Source organism: Ranitomeya variabilis, chromosome 8, assembly GCF_051348905.1.
Source record: "Ranitomeya variabilis isolate aRanVar5 chromosome 8, aRanVar5.hap1, whole genome shotgun sequence".
Taxonomy (NCBI): Eukaryota; Metazoa; Chordata; class Amphibia; order Anura; family Dendrobatidae; genus Ranitomeya; species Ranitomeya variabilis.
The window spans coordinates 204371314-204387571 of record NC_135239.1 but is presented as its reverse complement, the minus strand read 5'-3'; the positions used below and the strand labels follow the sequence as shown (position 1 = coordinate 204387571).

The window sequence follows — 16258 nt, the reverse complement described above, 5'->3', positions numbered from 1 at the left end:
GCCGTATCTCAGGAATGGAGAGGCGTAGGAACGAAAGAAAAACAACGCTGGATTCAGGAAAACAGCGCCATTTATGGGAGGGGGGGACAATAATCAAATACCCTATGCAATAATTCTGAGTATACATAGGATAAAAGGACTGAATTGTATTAGTGACAGTGGAGACTGGACACTAAGAGTGTCTTCCACACTGGAGAACCTCTTTTAAGTCCATACTTTACATGACCTGCTCATTTATTTAATTCACAACTGTGTAATGCCTCATTCTCCCTGTAGGGGCAGTGCTGAGAAATTGAACACCAGCCAGATGTCCTCACAGATCACAGTTGATCGCTCAGTGCCGTCCTGTCCACAGCAGTTTTATAGGAGAAGCCTAATATTTTATTAACAGCCCAATAATAAAGCACAAAACAGATCTTTTTTTAACCCACATGCACTAATTAATCATGTAAAAAAAAAAGTATAAATTACCCCACCCCCCACTATTATTAGAAACCCTTACTGTATATTCACATAATCAGTCCCATGCAAATTCACACCATGGCTCATCGCAATGAATGATTGCAGGGCGCGTTTATAGGAGCGCTGCTTCTGAGCGTTAGCGGCATAATGTGGTGTATATATAGAATAATGTATTCATGACTGTCGCTGGGACTCGAGTGGTCGATAACGCAGAAATTATATAAGGATCTCATTTGACTTTAGAGGTGATTTTAATGGTTGCTGTGACCTTCTAAATATAGTATAGACCCCCCCATCACCGCTATGATAAATCCCCGGAGCCCGAGGGGGCGTTCAGGCTATCATCGCTGACAATATCTATAGACTCATCTATTTTTTTGTGTATTAAAATATGTAAAATGTGATAACAACGGGAATATTCCCGTATCATCTGGAAAATCACTGAAACCATGACAAGTCCTGAACATCCAGGAAAAGCTTAAAAATATTAATTTCCAATTCATTTTCAGACTGTAAGGATATATGCTCTTAAAGGAGATCTGTCACTTGCCAAAAATATGTATTTTTTTTTACCTGGTGTAAACGCCGCTGTTCTCCTGAATCCGGCGATGTTTTTCTTTTGTTGCTGAGCCTCTCCATTCCTGAGATACGGCCTCTTCTCCCCGGTATATAAATCTAGTCTTGTTAGCCAAGTGGGTGTAATACTCAGAAAGACGCCCACAGAAGAGTAGAGGACCACGCCCACTTGAATATTAAGCATAGATATTTATACAGAGTAAAGAGAGGACCATATCTCAGGAATGGAGAGGCGTAGGAGCAAAAGAGAAACATCGCCGGATTCAGGAGAACAGCGGCATTTACACCAGGGGAAAAATTTCAGCAGGACGTCTCATTAGCTGATTTTTGGACCCTTTAAACACAGAGATTATCCAAAGTGGTCAAGATCAGTGATCAAGATTCTATGGGGAAGACAATATTAAAGTCAATGACTAAATCCATCTTTTTTCTTTGGTAGGGGGTAGGCAAGGTAAACTTCCGGTAACAGCCTTTGAAGCCTTGGACCTAAAGGTAAAGAGCTGGACTCGTTATCCCGGCATCCCAAGCAGGCGTGCCTTTGCCAGCTGCACCATGACAGAGACCTCTTTCTTCAGTCTTGGTGGTTTACAGCAACCCGGACCCCACAACTTCTACTCACGGCCACACTTTGTAAACACTGTGGAGATGTTTGACTCTGAGCAAGGTGAGTGCGAGACCCAGGACTGATGATATAGGAGCCTCTTCATATATTCTTCTAAATATTATATTATAGTATTATCGTAGTTATAGTCTTGTACATAGGGGCAGTATTATAGTAGTTATATTCTTGTACATAGGGGCAGTATTATAGTAGTTATATTCTTGTACATAGGGGCAGTATTATAGTAGTTATATTCTTGTACATAGGGGGCAGTATTATAGTAGTTATATTCTTGTATATAGGGGCAGTATTATAGTAGTTATATTCTTGTACATAGGAGCAGTATTATAGTAGTTATATTCTTGTACATAGGGGCAGTATTATAGTAGTTATATTCTTGTACATAGGAGCAGTATTATAGTAGTTATATTCTTGTACATAGGAGCATTATTATAGTAGTTATATTCTTGTACATAGGAGCAGTATTATAGTAGTTATATTCTTGTACATAGGGGCAGTATTATAGTAGTTATATTCTTGTACATAGGGGCAGTATTATAGTAGTTATATTCTTGTACATAGGGGCAGTATTATAGTAGTTATATTCTTGTACATAGGAGCATTATTATAGTAGTTATATTCTTGTACATAGGAGCAGTATTATAGTAGTTATATTCTTGTACATAGGGGCAGTATTATAGTAGTTATATTCTTGTACATAGGGGCAGTATTATAGTAGTTATATTCTTGTACATAGGGACAGTATTATAGTAGTTATACTCTTGTACATAGCGGCAGTATTATAGTAGTTATATTCTTGTACATAGGGGCAGTATTATAGTAGTTATATTCTTGTATATAGGGGCAGTATTATAGTAGTTATATTCTTGTATATAGGGGCAGTATTATAGTAGTTATACTCTTGTACATAGCGGCAGTATTATAGTAGTTATATTCTTGTACATAGGGGCAGTATTATAGTAGTTATATTCTTGTACATAGGGGCAGTATTATAGTAGTTATATTCTTGTACATAGGAGCAGTATTATAGTAGTTATATTCTTGTACATAGGAGCAGTATTATAGTATTTATATTCTTGTACATAGGAGCAGTATTATAGTAGTTATATTCTTGTACATAGGGGCAGTATTATAGTAGTTATATTCTATTTTGGCTCAAACCACATTGTTCCAGAAACAGGATGAAGTAATGTGCACTGGGAAAGTGATGGCTCACAGAGCTTTGAAAACTGTTTTTGGCCTGAGGTGGTCCCTTTATTTCTTCACTCCTCATATAAAGGCCTAAATTATGAGCAGATGAAACCCGTAGTAATTTCTTTTTACCCATTTCATGCCTTATATGATAACCTGGAGTCACCACGCTGTAATGCTGTAAACTTCATATTGTATTATATGAATAGAGATGATCAGGATAAATCGCTATTGTGGAATAATGGCATGTTAGTTTTTTGAAGTAGACCTCCGAATGGCTCCCCAATAAATCATCTAGATCATATGATGGTCGCTAACATTATTCCATATAAACCAAGTCCGGTCTCCGTATCCAGCCCCCTGTTTATGCCTCTCGTCCCTGCGGCGTATTATATTGCTGGGTTCCAGGTAGATAAATGTCCAGACAGCTCTGTAATCACCATGTAATTCTCTGTTAGTTCCATGAAAGGTTGATGCCATCAGGAACATTAATAGAAGCTCGGCACCCTGTACGTCCGAAGGAACCGCACAGACACCGGGGACAGCGGCTGTCCATCACCGCTTATTAATAGTAACACATCGCTATTCAATCAGTTCCAACATAATAAATTATCAGAGCAGAACGGTAATAAATCAGATGGTGGTGTAGAACAAGTTCATTCAGTCCGCTGTGCGCGGCGGATACAAGTATTGTGCCGTTATGTTGCGTACATCCGAGATGCAGGAACCGGGCAGAGATCTCTGACCGCCTCATCTTTACTTCTTGACTAAGTATATAGATACACCCTTGTTAGTTTTTATCAGGCATTACAGATTATAGTAACTCTATGTTACAAAGATTCAGTCCGCAGACGTGCTGGCAGATGTGGTGACCGTACTCAAAGAGACCTCGACTTCTTGCCCTGAAAAACAATGACTCCTGCTTATTTACTGGAATTTATTATGGTATGTGTCTCACTTTGTTGTCATGGCCGAGGTTTGAACTATTTGCTATAATAATATCAATAATAAAGGCCTTTTTTTCCCCAAATTTGCCAGAATTGGTTCCAAATGTTGAAACCGTTCCAGCAAATTTAGGACTGGTATTTTATAGACCCTCAACCAACCTAAGGACGTCAGCTGTGTGGATCACTGATGGTTTGGGCTTGTCTGACCTTGTGGATCCGATCTCAGCAGATGACACCATGACTCAATTGTCAATCTCTTTTCTGCACCAGGAAATCAGGAATATAATTCTTGTCCTCCGTGTAGCTGCACCGCGTCGTATGAAGAGGTTTCATAAAGCCATCAATCATTGCTTGGCCTCGTCCAGCTCGCGGTGCCCCCAGGAGAACCATCTATTCCTCACATCACATCTGCTCGTTTCATGTCCTCACTCTATTACCATGTAAATGAAGAGCGAAGCCATAAGTAATGGAAAGAGGTGATGCCAGGAGAGGAGACAGCGGAGGAAAGACCATTCTGAGTCTAGTGTCATAGATAATATGGAAGACCCTACAAGCGGTCTATATCTCTGTGCCCGAACATTGGCCAAAAATCCGCACCTAACCGTGTAGTTTTTACTGCAGATTTCCAGAACAGAAGAAGATCAAATCCGACTAATTCTCATGTTCTGAAAAATCTGTTGCGTCAATCAATTTCCGCTGCTGATTTTCTCTGCATCAGTTGGATGAGATCTCAGAAAATTACAGATTTCTGCCCTGAAAGTCTGAGCTGAAAATCCGCTGCGTGTTTCTTGTGTGTAGAGTTACCCCCAGGGCACATTCACAGTTACGTATTTTCGGTTCATGAAAAAAACTGACCGGTGTCATTCAGTTTGGTTGATCAGATGGGAGATTATTTTTTTCAAGGACTGAGTGTCCCTGTGAAAAGTCACAGCCTGCAATATTCTTTTCCGTAATTTGGATGAGACTCGCCGATTCAAGCCTATAGGTGTGCAACAAAATTGGGTGTACGGGTGCTGAAATAAAAAATCACAACGTTTTTCTATGTGTCTTTTAAGAACATTTTCTGCAAATCGTAAATCCTTGCCTGAGCTTCATGTCTGCTGAAAAGTATCCACACAAAACAAAAACACAGCGTCCCACCCAGCAGCCCACCCTGCCTGGCTGTAATGTCACTATGACCCCAGCACGGTGCACTGATTGAGGGAAGCTCTGCACATCTCCGGAGAGACACAATTAGCACAAGCCAGAACGATGTCTGCGGAGCTCTGATGGGGACTGAGATGGAATCTCTCTGCTTCTGACCCACTTTTTACCTAATCTGAATGTTAATAGACCCCGCGGAAAAGGCAATTTAATGTCAAATGTAGTCTTATTGTTTTTCAAAAAAGGGAATAAAAATAACTGTACCCCATGATAATGCTGAGACATGTCACATGTAATATGCAGTATGCTATAGACTGAGTGTATATACAGTTATATGAAAAAGTTTGTGCACCCCTATTAATCTTAAGCTTAATGTTTTATAAAAAAAATTGTTTTTTGCAACAGCTATTTCAGTTTCATACATCTAATAACTGTTGGACACAGTAATGTTTCTGCCTTGAAATGAGGTTTATTGTACTAACAGAAAATGTGCAATCTGCATTCAAACAAAATTTGACAGGTGCATAAGTATGGGCACCCTTATCATTTTCTTGTTTTAAATACTCCTACCTACTTTTTACTGACTTACTAAAGCACTTTTTTTGGTTTTGTAACCTCATTGAGCTTTGAACTTCTTAGCTAGGTGTATGCAATCATGAGAAAAGCTACTTAAAGTGGCCACTTGCAAGTTGTTCTCCTGTTTGAATCTCCTCTGAAGAGTGGCATCATGGGCTCCTCAAAACAACTGTCAAATTATCTGAAAACAAAGATTATTCAACATAGTTGTTCAGGGGAAGGATACAAAAAGCTGTCTCAGAGATTTAACCTGTCAATTTCCACTGTGAGGAACATAGTAAGGAAATGGAAGAACACAGGTACAGTTCTTGTTAAGGCCAGAAGTGGCAGGCCAAGAAAAACATCAGAAAGGCAGAGAAGAAGAATGGTGAGATCAGTCAAGGACAATCCTCAGACCACCTCCAGAGAGCTGCAGCATCAACTTGCTGCAGATGGTTTCACTGTGCATCGGTCAACTATACAACGCACTTTGCACAAGGAGAAGCTGTATGGGAGAGTGATGCGAAAGAAGCCGTTTCTGCAAGCATAACACAAACAGAGTCGACTGAGGTATGCAAAAGCACATTTGGAGAAGCCAATTTCTTTTTGGAAGAAGGTCCTGTGGACTGATGAAACCAAGATTGAGTTGTTTGGTCATACAAAAAGGCGTTATGCATGGCGGCAAAAAACACAGCATTCCAAGAAAAACACTTGCTACCCACAGAAAAATTTGGTGGAGGTTCCATCATGCTTTGGGGCTGTGTGGCCAATGCCGGCACTGGGAATCTTGTTAAAGTTGAGGGACACATGGATTCCTCTCAGTATCAGCAGATTCTTGACAATAATGTTCATGAATCAGTGACAAAGTTGAAGTTACACAGGATGGATCTTTCAGCAAGACAATGATCCAAAACACCGCTCCAAATCTACTCAGTCATTCATGCAGAGGAACAATTACACTGTTCTGGAATGGCCATCCCAGTCCCCAGACCTGAATATCATTGAACATCTGTGGGATCATTTGAGGAGGGCTGTCCATGCTCGGCGACCATCAAACTTAACTAAACTGGAATTGTTTTGTAAAGAAGAATGGTCAAAAATACCTTCATCCAGGATCCAGGAACTCATTAAAAGCTACAGGAAGCGACTAGAGGCTGTTATTTTTGCAAAAGGAGGATCTACTAAATATTAATGTCACTTTTCTGGTGAGGTGCCCATACTTATGCACCTGTCAAATTTTGTTTGAATGCAGATTGCACATTTTCTGTTAGTACAATAAACCTCATTTCAAGGCAGAAACATTACTGTGTCCAACAGTTATTAGATATATAGATACATAAAACTGAAATAGCTGTTGCAAAAAAAAATTTTTATAAACCATTAAGCTGAAGATTTATAGGGGTGCCCAAACTTTTTGATATAACCATATCTATATCTATCTATCTACTTATTTGTATGTCTATATGAATTGTAGGGGTTTCACTCACTCAGGTGCGACGGCTGACACTTAGGAGGCAGGTTCCAACAAAAGTTCAAAGGTTTATTGCTTCATAAACCAGTTAGCATAAACAGAAAACAAATAGCCTTTAACTCAGGCAAAAGGGAAAAAACAACTGTCCATTCCTTCAGGCTCAAACGTGGAGCCTTAACACCCTCTGGAGGCTAGCACCTCCACACTTATCCACTGTGTTAAGTATTAGGCTTTCTTTTATAGGTCTAACCACACCCAGAACCCATCACATGATCAGGCATGTGGTTGTGACATCACCACAGGTCCTGACACACATATAGGTAGCTATGGTTACATCACAGCAGCAAGCCATCTATGTGACACATATCTCCCGTCGATTAGCCGCCCTTTAGCCACGCTACATACCTCCCCCCTCTGCCTAAAGCCTTGGGGCTTGGCACTTTCCCCCACTAGACAAGGGATTCTTGACAGGGCATCCGCATTACCATGCAGCTTCCCGGCCCTATGTTCCACATGGAAACAGAAGTCCTGCAGGGCTAAGAACCAACGGGTGACCCTAGCATTTCTACCCTTCGTTTCCCTCATCCATCTAAGTGGGGCATGGTCGGATATCAGCCTAAATTTACGCCCCAGCAGATAGTACCGTAATGTGTCCACGGCCCACTTTATGGCCAAGCACTCCTTCTCTACGACTGAGTAGTTCTTTTCAGACGAGGACAGCTTCCTACTCAGATAGAGAACAGGATGCTCCTCCCCATGTAGTTCTTGGGAAAGGACTGCTCCTACCCCAACATCTGAGACATCTGTCTGAAGAATAAACTCTTTCTTGAAGTTTGGGGCCATCAGAACGGGTTGCTTACACAAAGCCTCTTTCATTTCTTGGAAGGCTGACTCTGTTTCTTCGGACCACTTAACCATTACTGATTTTGTCCCTTTTAGCAGGTCAGTCAGAGGCGCAGCCATCGTGGCAAAGTTTGGGATAAACCTCCTGTAATATCCCACGATTCCCAGGAAGGCTTTAACTTGCTTCTTGGAAACTGGTTTTGGCCATGTTTGAATCGCCTCCACTTTACTGATTTGGGGTTTTATTTCTCCATGACCCACTATATATCCAAGGTACTTAGCTTCTTCTTTACCCAAGGCACACTTCTTCGGGTTTATTGTAAACCCGGCCTCTCTTATAGCATCAAACACTGCTTGGACCTTTTCCAGATGACTCTCCCAGTCCGGGCTAAAGATGACAATATCATCCAGGTACGCAGCAGCGTATGCCTTATGGGGTGCAAGGATTCTATCCATAGCCCTCTGGAAGGTTGCCGGAGCTCCCTGTAGGCCAAACGGCATCCGGACATACTGGAAACATCCATCTGGTGTAGAAAACGCCGTCTTCTCCTTGGCTTCCTGTGCCATGGGGATCTGCCAATACCCCTTCGTCAAATCCAAGGTGGTTATGTACCTGGCGGGCCCAAGCCTTTCGATGAGCTCATCAACGCGGGGCATGGGATATGCATCGAACTTGGAGACCTCATTCAACTTCCTATAGTCATTGCAAAATCTCCACTCCCCATCAGGTTTTGGGACCAGGACAATTGGGCTCGACCAACCGCTCTTGGATTCCTCAATAACTCCAAGCTTCAACATACGCTCCACTTCCTTGGAGATTACTTCTTGACGTGCCTCAGGAATTCGATAGGGCTTCACATTCACCCGCACATGAGGCTCTGTCAGGACCTCGTGCTCTATGACCTTCGTGTACCCAGGTAAGTCAGAAAACAGGTCCCTGTTCTTCTGGAGTAACTCCCGGCACTGCTGTTTCTGGGCCTTCGATAGCATCTCCGCTATAGTAACCCCTCCAACTTCACCTTCTGGGTTGCTTAGCAAAGATGGAGATACTGCCGGCTCTCTATCTTGCCATGGCTTGATGAGGTTGACATGGTAGACTTGGATTGGTTTCCGTCTACCTGGTTGGTGAATTTTATAGTTTACCTCACCAACCTCTACGACCTCATATGGCCCTTGCCATTTGGCCAAGAACTTGCTCTCCACCGTCGGGACTAATACAAGAACTCGGTCTCCCGGTTTGAACTGCCTAACTCTTGCAGACCGGTTGTAGACCCTGGCCTGAGCTTCTTGTGCCTGGAGGAGGTGTTCTTTCACGATAGGCATCACCTTTGCAATCTACTGCTGCATCAGGGCCACATGCTCAATGACGCTTCTGTGGGGCGTAACTTCGGCTTCCCAAGTTTCCTTGGCTATATTCAGGAGTCCTCTCGGATGTCGGCCATATAGAAGCTCAAACGGTGAGAACCCTGTGGAGGCCTGTGGAACTTCACGAATGGAAAACATCAGATATGGTAAGAGACAGTCCCAGTCTCTACCGTCTTTCTCTACAGCTTTTCTCAGCATGCTCTTCAGTGTTTTGTTAAATCTCTCAACAAGACCATCTGACTGGGGATGGTACACCGAGATCCTCAACTGGGAGATTTTCAGGACTTTGCATAACTCCCTCATCACCTTGCTCATGAAAGGTGTCCCCTGGTCAGTCAGAATCTCCTTCGGCAGACCTGTCCGGGAAAACACATGGACCAACTAGCGGGCTATACTCTTCGAGGAAGAATTTCTCAGAGGAATTGCCTCAGGATAGCGTGTGGCATAGTCCAGGATGACTAATACAGTATATACTGATGGCCCTGGGCTGATTTAACTAAGGGACCGACCAGGTCCATGGCAATTCTCTCGAATGGTACCTCAATTATGGGCAATGGCACAAGGGGGCTCCGGAAATGAGGACTGGGGGCAGTTAGCTGACATGTAGGACAAGACCTGCAATAGTTCACTATTTCCCGGTGACACCCAGGCCAATAGAACCTCTGCACAACCCGTTCCTGCGTTTTTTCCACCCCTAGGTGTCCACCCAAGATGTGTGAATGGTCCATATCCAATACCTTCCGTCTATATGGACCCGGCACTACCAACTGCTCTATCAACTCCTCCCTCATTTTCGTGACTCGGTACAACAACTCCCCATTCATCAGAAAATGCGGAAATCTTGCGTCTGCCCCCGGCTCCTGTGCAACCCCATTAATAACTGGGACATTATTAAAGGCTTCCCTCAGAGTTGGGTCCCTATGTTGGGCAGTCCCAAAATTTTCACCGGTTACCTCTAACTCCAGAATGTCAGATGCAGGGGACACTTCCTCCTCATCCCCAAGCAGGACACAAAAAGAAACCTGTCTGTCTCTGGGTGTGGCGATAACTTTTTAGGGTTCATTGGTTCCCTACTCTTGCTAGTGACCTCAGAACCCTTACCCCACAAATCCCAAAACAAACAGAAATCCCGACCAATAATTATAGGGTGCAACAAGTCCCGAACGATGCCAACTTCATGGGACTCAGTGCCACACGCCGTTTCAGTATCCACCCTGGCCATAGGGTAGTCCTTGGCATCACCATGTATGCACCGCACGCCGACCTTCTTTCCCGGGAGCAGGTGGAGAGGGAAAGTGGCCCTCACCAGGGTCACTAAGCTCCCTGAGTCTAACAGCGCCATTGCTGCTCGACCGTTGCTTGACATGCTTGAGGCCCCTCGTTGGGCGGAGAGTTCACACTGCAGGCTGGATATGCATAGTATGAACTACGGCGTCCCATGCTGCAGTCCATCTGCTCAGTGGTCTAGGAACAATGGGCAGCTAAATGTCCTGGCCCGTGGCACCTCCAGCAAATAATATCACCCGTAGGGACCTTGGGCACCACCTCCCCCGCCCTTTGTGACCTTGGACGCGCCACCCCTTTTTGGGACTCAGCAGCATTCTGGGACCCCCAGTACGGCATGGGCTACCTCCCAAAGGAGCCTTCCATCCCTTGGTATCTCTCGACCAGTCCGATCAGTTCGTCGGCATTCTGGGGATCACCCTGGGCAACCCAAGTCTGTATGGACCTCGGGAGGGAATGCACAAACCGATCCATCATCACCCGTTCTACCATCTGTGCAGGTGTAGAGGACTCTGGCTGCAGCCATTTCTGGAACAGGTGCAACAGGTTAAACATTTGGGAGCGAGGCGGTTTGTCCCGGTGATAGGCCCAGCAGTGAACTCGCTGTGCCCTAACAGTCAGTGTCACCCCCAAACGTGCGAGAACCTCGGCTTTCAATTTGTCATACTCCTTGGCATCCTGCAAGGTCAAATCATAGTATGCCTTCTGAGGTTCCCCCGTCAGGTATGGCGCCAGTACCTCTGCCCACTGCTCTGGCGGAAGTTTTTCCCTCTCAGCGACCCTCTCAAACACGGTCAGGAAGGCCTCAACATCATCCCCGGGAGTCATTTTCTGTAATGCGCGTCTTACCGTCTTCCGGACGTGGGTGTCATCAGCCAAACATGGGGTTGGGGCGCTCGTCTTGCCCTGGATGGCGGTTGCCAGAAGCTGCATCTGCTGCCGTTGCTCCTGCTGGTTCTGTTGCATCTGCTGCCGTTGCTCCTGCTGGCTCTGCCGTTGCTCCTGCTGACTCTGTTGTATCTGCTGCATCAACAGCTTGTTGGTCTCTTGCTGGTTCTGTTGCAACTGCTGCATAAACAGCCTGTTAGCCTCTTGCTGCTGTGACTGCGACTGGACCAAGTGTTTCAGCAGGTCCTCCATTTTCCCCGGCAATGCTTGCTGGCTTACAGCCGACTTGACCCAGGACATTCAAAAATAGACTTACGTCTCCACTGGGAACGCTGCCCGCATTCTCCACCAATTGTAGGGGTTTCACTCACTCTGGTGCGACGGCTGACACTTAGGAGGCAGGTTCCAACAAAAGTTCAAAGGTTTATTGCTTCATAAACCAGTTAGCATAAACAGAAAACAAATAGCCTTTAACTCAGGCAAAAGGGAAAAAACAACTGTCCATTCCTTCAGGCTCAAACGTGGAGCCTTAACACCCTCTGGAGGCTAGCACCTCCACACATATCCACTGTGTTAAGTATTAGGCTTTCTTTTATAGGTCTAACCACACCCAGAACCCATCACATGATCAGGCATGTGGTTGTGACATCACCACAGGTCCTGACACACATATAGGTAGCTATGGTTACATCACAGCGGCAAGCCATCTATGTGACACATATCTCCCGTCGATTAGCCGCCCTTTAGCCACGCTACAGAATGTATATATGCATATATCTTAGTGTGTATGTATATATATATATATATATATATATATATATATATATATATATATATATACACACTCACTGGCCACTTTATTAGGTACACCTGTCCAACTTCTTGTTAACACTTAATTACTAATCAGCCAATCATATGGCGGCAACTCAGTGCATTTAGGCATGTAGACATGGTCAAGACAATCTCCTGCAGTTCAAACCGAGCATCAGTATGGGGAAGAAAGGTGATTTGAGTGCCTTTGAACGTGGCATGGTTGTTGGTGCCAGAAGGGCTGGTCTGAGTATTTCAGAAACTGCTGATCTACTGGGATTTTCACGCACAACCATCTCTAGGGTTTACAGAGAATGGTCCGAAAAAGAAAAAAAATCCAGTGAGCGGCAGTTCTGTGGGCGGAAATGCCTTGTTGATGCCAGAGGTCAGAGGAGAATGGGCAGACTGGTTCGAGCTGATAGAAAGGCAACAGTGACTCAAATCGCCACCCGTTACAACCAAGGTAGGCCTAAGAGCATCTCTGAACGCACAGTGCGTCGAACTTTGAGGCAGATGGGCTACAGCAGCAGAAGACCACACCGGGTACCACTCCTTTCAGCTAAGAACAGGAAACTGAGGCTACAATTTGTACAAGCTCATCGAAATTGGACAGTAGAAGATTGGAAAAACGTTGCTTGGTCTGATGAGTCTCGATTTCTGCTGCGACATTCGGATGGTAGGGTCAGAATTTGGCGTAAACAACATGAAAGCATGGATCCATCCTGCCTTGTATGGAGCATCTTTGGGATGTGCAGCCGACAAATCTGCGGCAACTGTGTGATGCCATCATGTCAATATGGACCAAAGTCTCTGAGGAATGCTTCCAGCACCTTGTTGAATCTATGCCACGAAGAATTGAGGCAGTTCTGAAGGCAAAAGGGGGTCCAACCCGTTACTAGCATGGTGTACCTAATAAAGTGGCCGGTGAGTGTATATGTTTGTTAGTGTGTGTGTGCATATATATATACAGTATATGTATGCATGTATCTTAGTATGTATGTATGCGTATATATACTGTGTGTATATATATATATATATATATATATATATATATATATATATATATATATATACACTGCTCAAAAAAATAAAGGGAACACTTAAACAACAGAATATAACTCCAAGTAAATCAAACTTCTGTGATCTCAAACTGTCAACTTAGGAAGCAACACTGATTGACAATCAATTTCACATGCTGTTGTGCAAATGGAATAGACAACAGATGGAAATTATTGGCAATTATCAAGACACCCTCAATAAAGGAGTGGTTCTACAGGTAGGGACCACAGACCACATCTCAGTACCAATGCTTTCTGGCTGATGTTCTGGTCACTTTTGAATGTTGGTTGTGCTTTCACACTCGTGGTAGCATGAGACGGACTCTACAACCCACACAAGTGGCTCAGGTAGTGCAGCTCATCCAGGATGGCACATCAATATGAGCTGTGGCAAGAAGGTTTGCTGTGTCTGTCAGCGTAGTGTCCAGAGGCGCTACCAGGAGACAGGCCAGTACACCAGGAGACGTGGAGGGGGCCGTAGGAGGGCAACAACCCAGCAGCAGGACCGCTACCTCTGCCTTTGTGGAAGGAGGAACAGGAGGAGCACTGCCAGAGCCCTGCAAAATTACCTCCAGCAGGCCACAAATGTGCATGTGTCTGCACAAACGGTTAGAGACCGACTCCATGAGGATGGTCTGAGTACCCGACGTTCACAGATGGGGGTTGTGCTCACAGCCCAACACCCTGCAGAATGCTTGGCATTTGCCACAGAACACCAGGATTGGCAAATTCACCACTGGCGCCCTGTGCTCTTCACAGATGAAAGCAGGTTCACACTGAGTACATGTGACGGACGTGACAGAGTCTGGAGACGCCGTGGAGAGCGATCTGCCTGCATCATCCTTCAGCATGACCAGTTTGGCAGTGGGTTAGTAATGGTGTGGGGTGGCATTTCTTTGGACCGCCGCACAGCCTACCATGTGCTCGCCAGAGGTAGCCTGACTGCCATTAGGCACCGAGATGAGATCCTCAGACCCCTTGTGAGACCATATGCTGGGGCGGTTGGCCCTGAGTACCTTCTGATGCATAACAATGCCAGACCTCATGTGGCTGGAGTGTGTCAGCAGTTCCTGTATGATGAAGGCATTGAAGCTATGGAATGACTTGCCCGTTCCCCAGACCTGAATCCAATCGAGCACATCTGGGAGACCAAGGCAAGGAAAGAAATCCCACTTATTAAACCTGACAGGGCACCTGTGAAGTGAAAACCATTCCCGGTGACTACCTCTTGAAGCTCATCAAGAGAATGCCAAGAGTGTGCAAAGCAGTTATCAAAGCAAAAGGTGGCTACTTTGAAGAACCTAGAATATAAGACATAATTTCAGTTGTTTCACACTTTTTTGTTAAGTATATAATTCCACATGTGTTAATTCATAGTTTTGATGCCTTCAGTGTGAATTTACAATTTTCATAGTCATGAAAATACAGAAAAATCTTTAAATGAGAAGGTGTCAAAACTTTCTCTGTACTGTATGTATATATATGCAGATATCTTAGTGTTTGTATATATATATATATATATATATATATATATATATATATATATATATGCATGCATCTTAGTGTGTATATATATGTATTGTGACAAGGTCACTGGCACTGTATGTGAGGGGACATATGTGTCACGAAGATTGCTTTCTTCTGTGATCTGAAACCCATGAGTGTCTCTCCAGCATGCTATGTGCTGAAGGAGTTAATCGGCCATGATAAAGGACCAGGTTTTTTGTGAGTAGGTGAGAGATGGGTGGGATGCCTACTCACCATATCTCCACCTCAATGGTGTGGCTGGGGAGTTAAATGTGCAGCCACTGTTTTTTTTCTCTGTTGTGTGTTTGGAAAGTCTCCAGACATGGCTCCAGGAGGAGCTGAGGACTTTGTGTGTTCCCTGCGGGTGAATCTTGCAGGAAAAAGAACTGTACTGGACTTAATCTTTGTTTTGTTTTGCCATTACACCAGAAAGGCCATGTTTACTTTGTTCAACCCTGCTACGGTTTATGCTGTGCTCCAATAAACCAGCAGGAGATTTACTACAAGAGGCGTTCCGTGTTTACCTCTGGAAGCAGCTGAGTGATTCAGTCTCTCACATGTTTTATTTCAAATGCGGATAACGATCCAAGAACAGGCATATCTGCTGTGGACACACTGCATGTCCTGTGTAAAATCCACCATCCAGAACGAGATGTCCAACAGCATGGAGAAGCTTGTCAAGCATCTGGTCCATGTCAAACAGCTATATCAGCAAATGGTGCAACAGGAAACTAATAAACTGTTGGCACAGCAGCTCCAACAACAACAGCAGCAACCGCAACAAGAGGCACTAACATGGCAAATGGAACTCCTCACAGAGGCCATTCGTGGGAGGCCGGTAGTCTCCTCCCCAATAGCAGGTGATGACTCGTACATCCAAATAGTGGTAAGACGAGCCATGCAAAAAATTATCCCGGGGACGATGTGGAAGCTTTTCTGACTGTTTTCGAGAGGGTGGCTGAATGGGAGAAACTTCCGCCAGAGCAGTGCTGGCTCCATATTTGTCGGTTGAATCTCAAAAGGCCTATTATGACTTGGCACTCCATGATGCCAAAGAATAATCCAAATTAAAGACAAAAATATTGGCACACCTGGCAGTAACCATGTCCGTTAGAGCTCAGCGAGTCCACTGCTGGGTGTATGCTGGCGACAAACCCCCTCGCTCGCAGAAGTTTGATTCGTTGCACCTAGTCCAAAAGTGAATGCAGCCAGAGACTTCCACTCCTGCCCAGATTGTCGAGCGCGGGGTAATGTACAGATTCATCCACTAGAATTCTCCATAATTGCCGCTCCATTAACGGATCAACTTAAGGGCACTAAGTCGATGATGGTTAAATGGACTGCACACACAGAGATGGCGTTTCAACAGCTGCGTAAACATCTGGTTCTGGTAGCACCGGACTTCAGCAGAGAGTTTTTGGTCCAGACAGATACTTCAGATGTCGGCTTGGGCACCGTGCTGTCTCAGAAAATAAATGGGGAAGAGCATCCTATCCTGTATCTGAAATAACAAAGG

General features: G+C 44.5%; 1 protein-coding gene across 3 annotated transcripts in view; it reads left to right on the top strand.

Annotated features, from left to right (window-relative positions):
* Positions 1–16258, top strand: part of KLHDC8B (kelch domain containing 8B) — a 63386-nt gene that overhangs the window by 28467 nt on the left and 18661 nt on the right. For 2 of the 3 annotated variants that reach the window (XM_077276452.1, XM_077276451.1), the window contains one exon: positions 1478–1702. In XM_077276452.1, coding sequence (XP_077132567.1) covers positions 1478–1702 — 225 coding nt within the window. Of the gene's footprint in view, positions 1–1477; positions 1703–4068; positions 4336–16258 lie in introns of those variants that run through there. The other variant, XM_077276453.1, reaches the window with a different exon arrangement.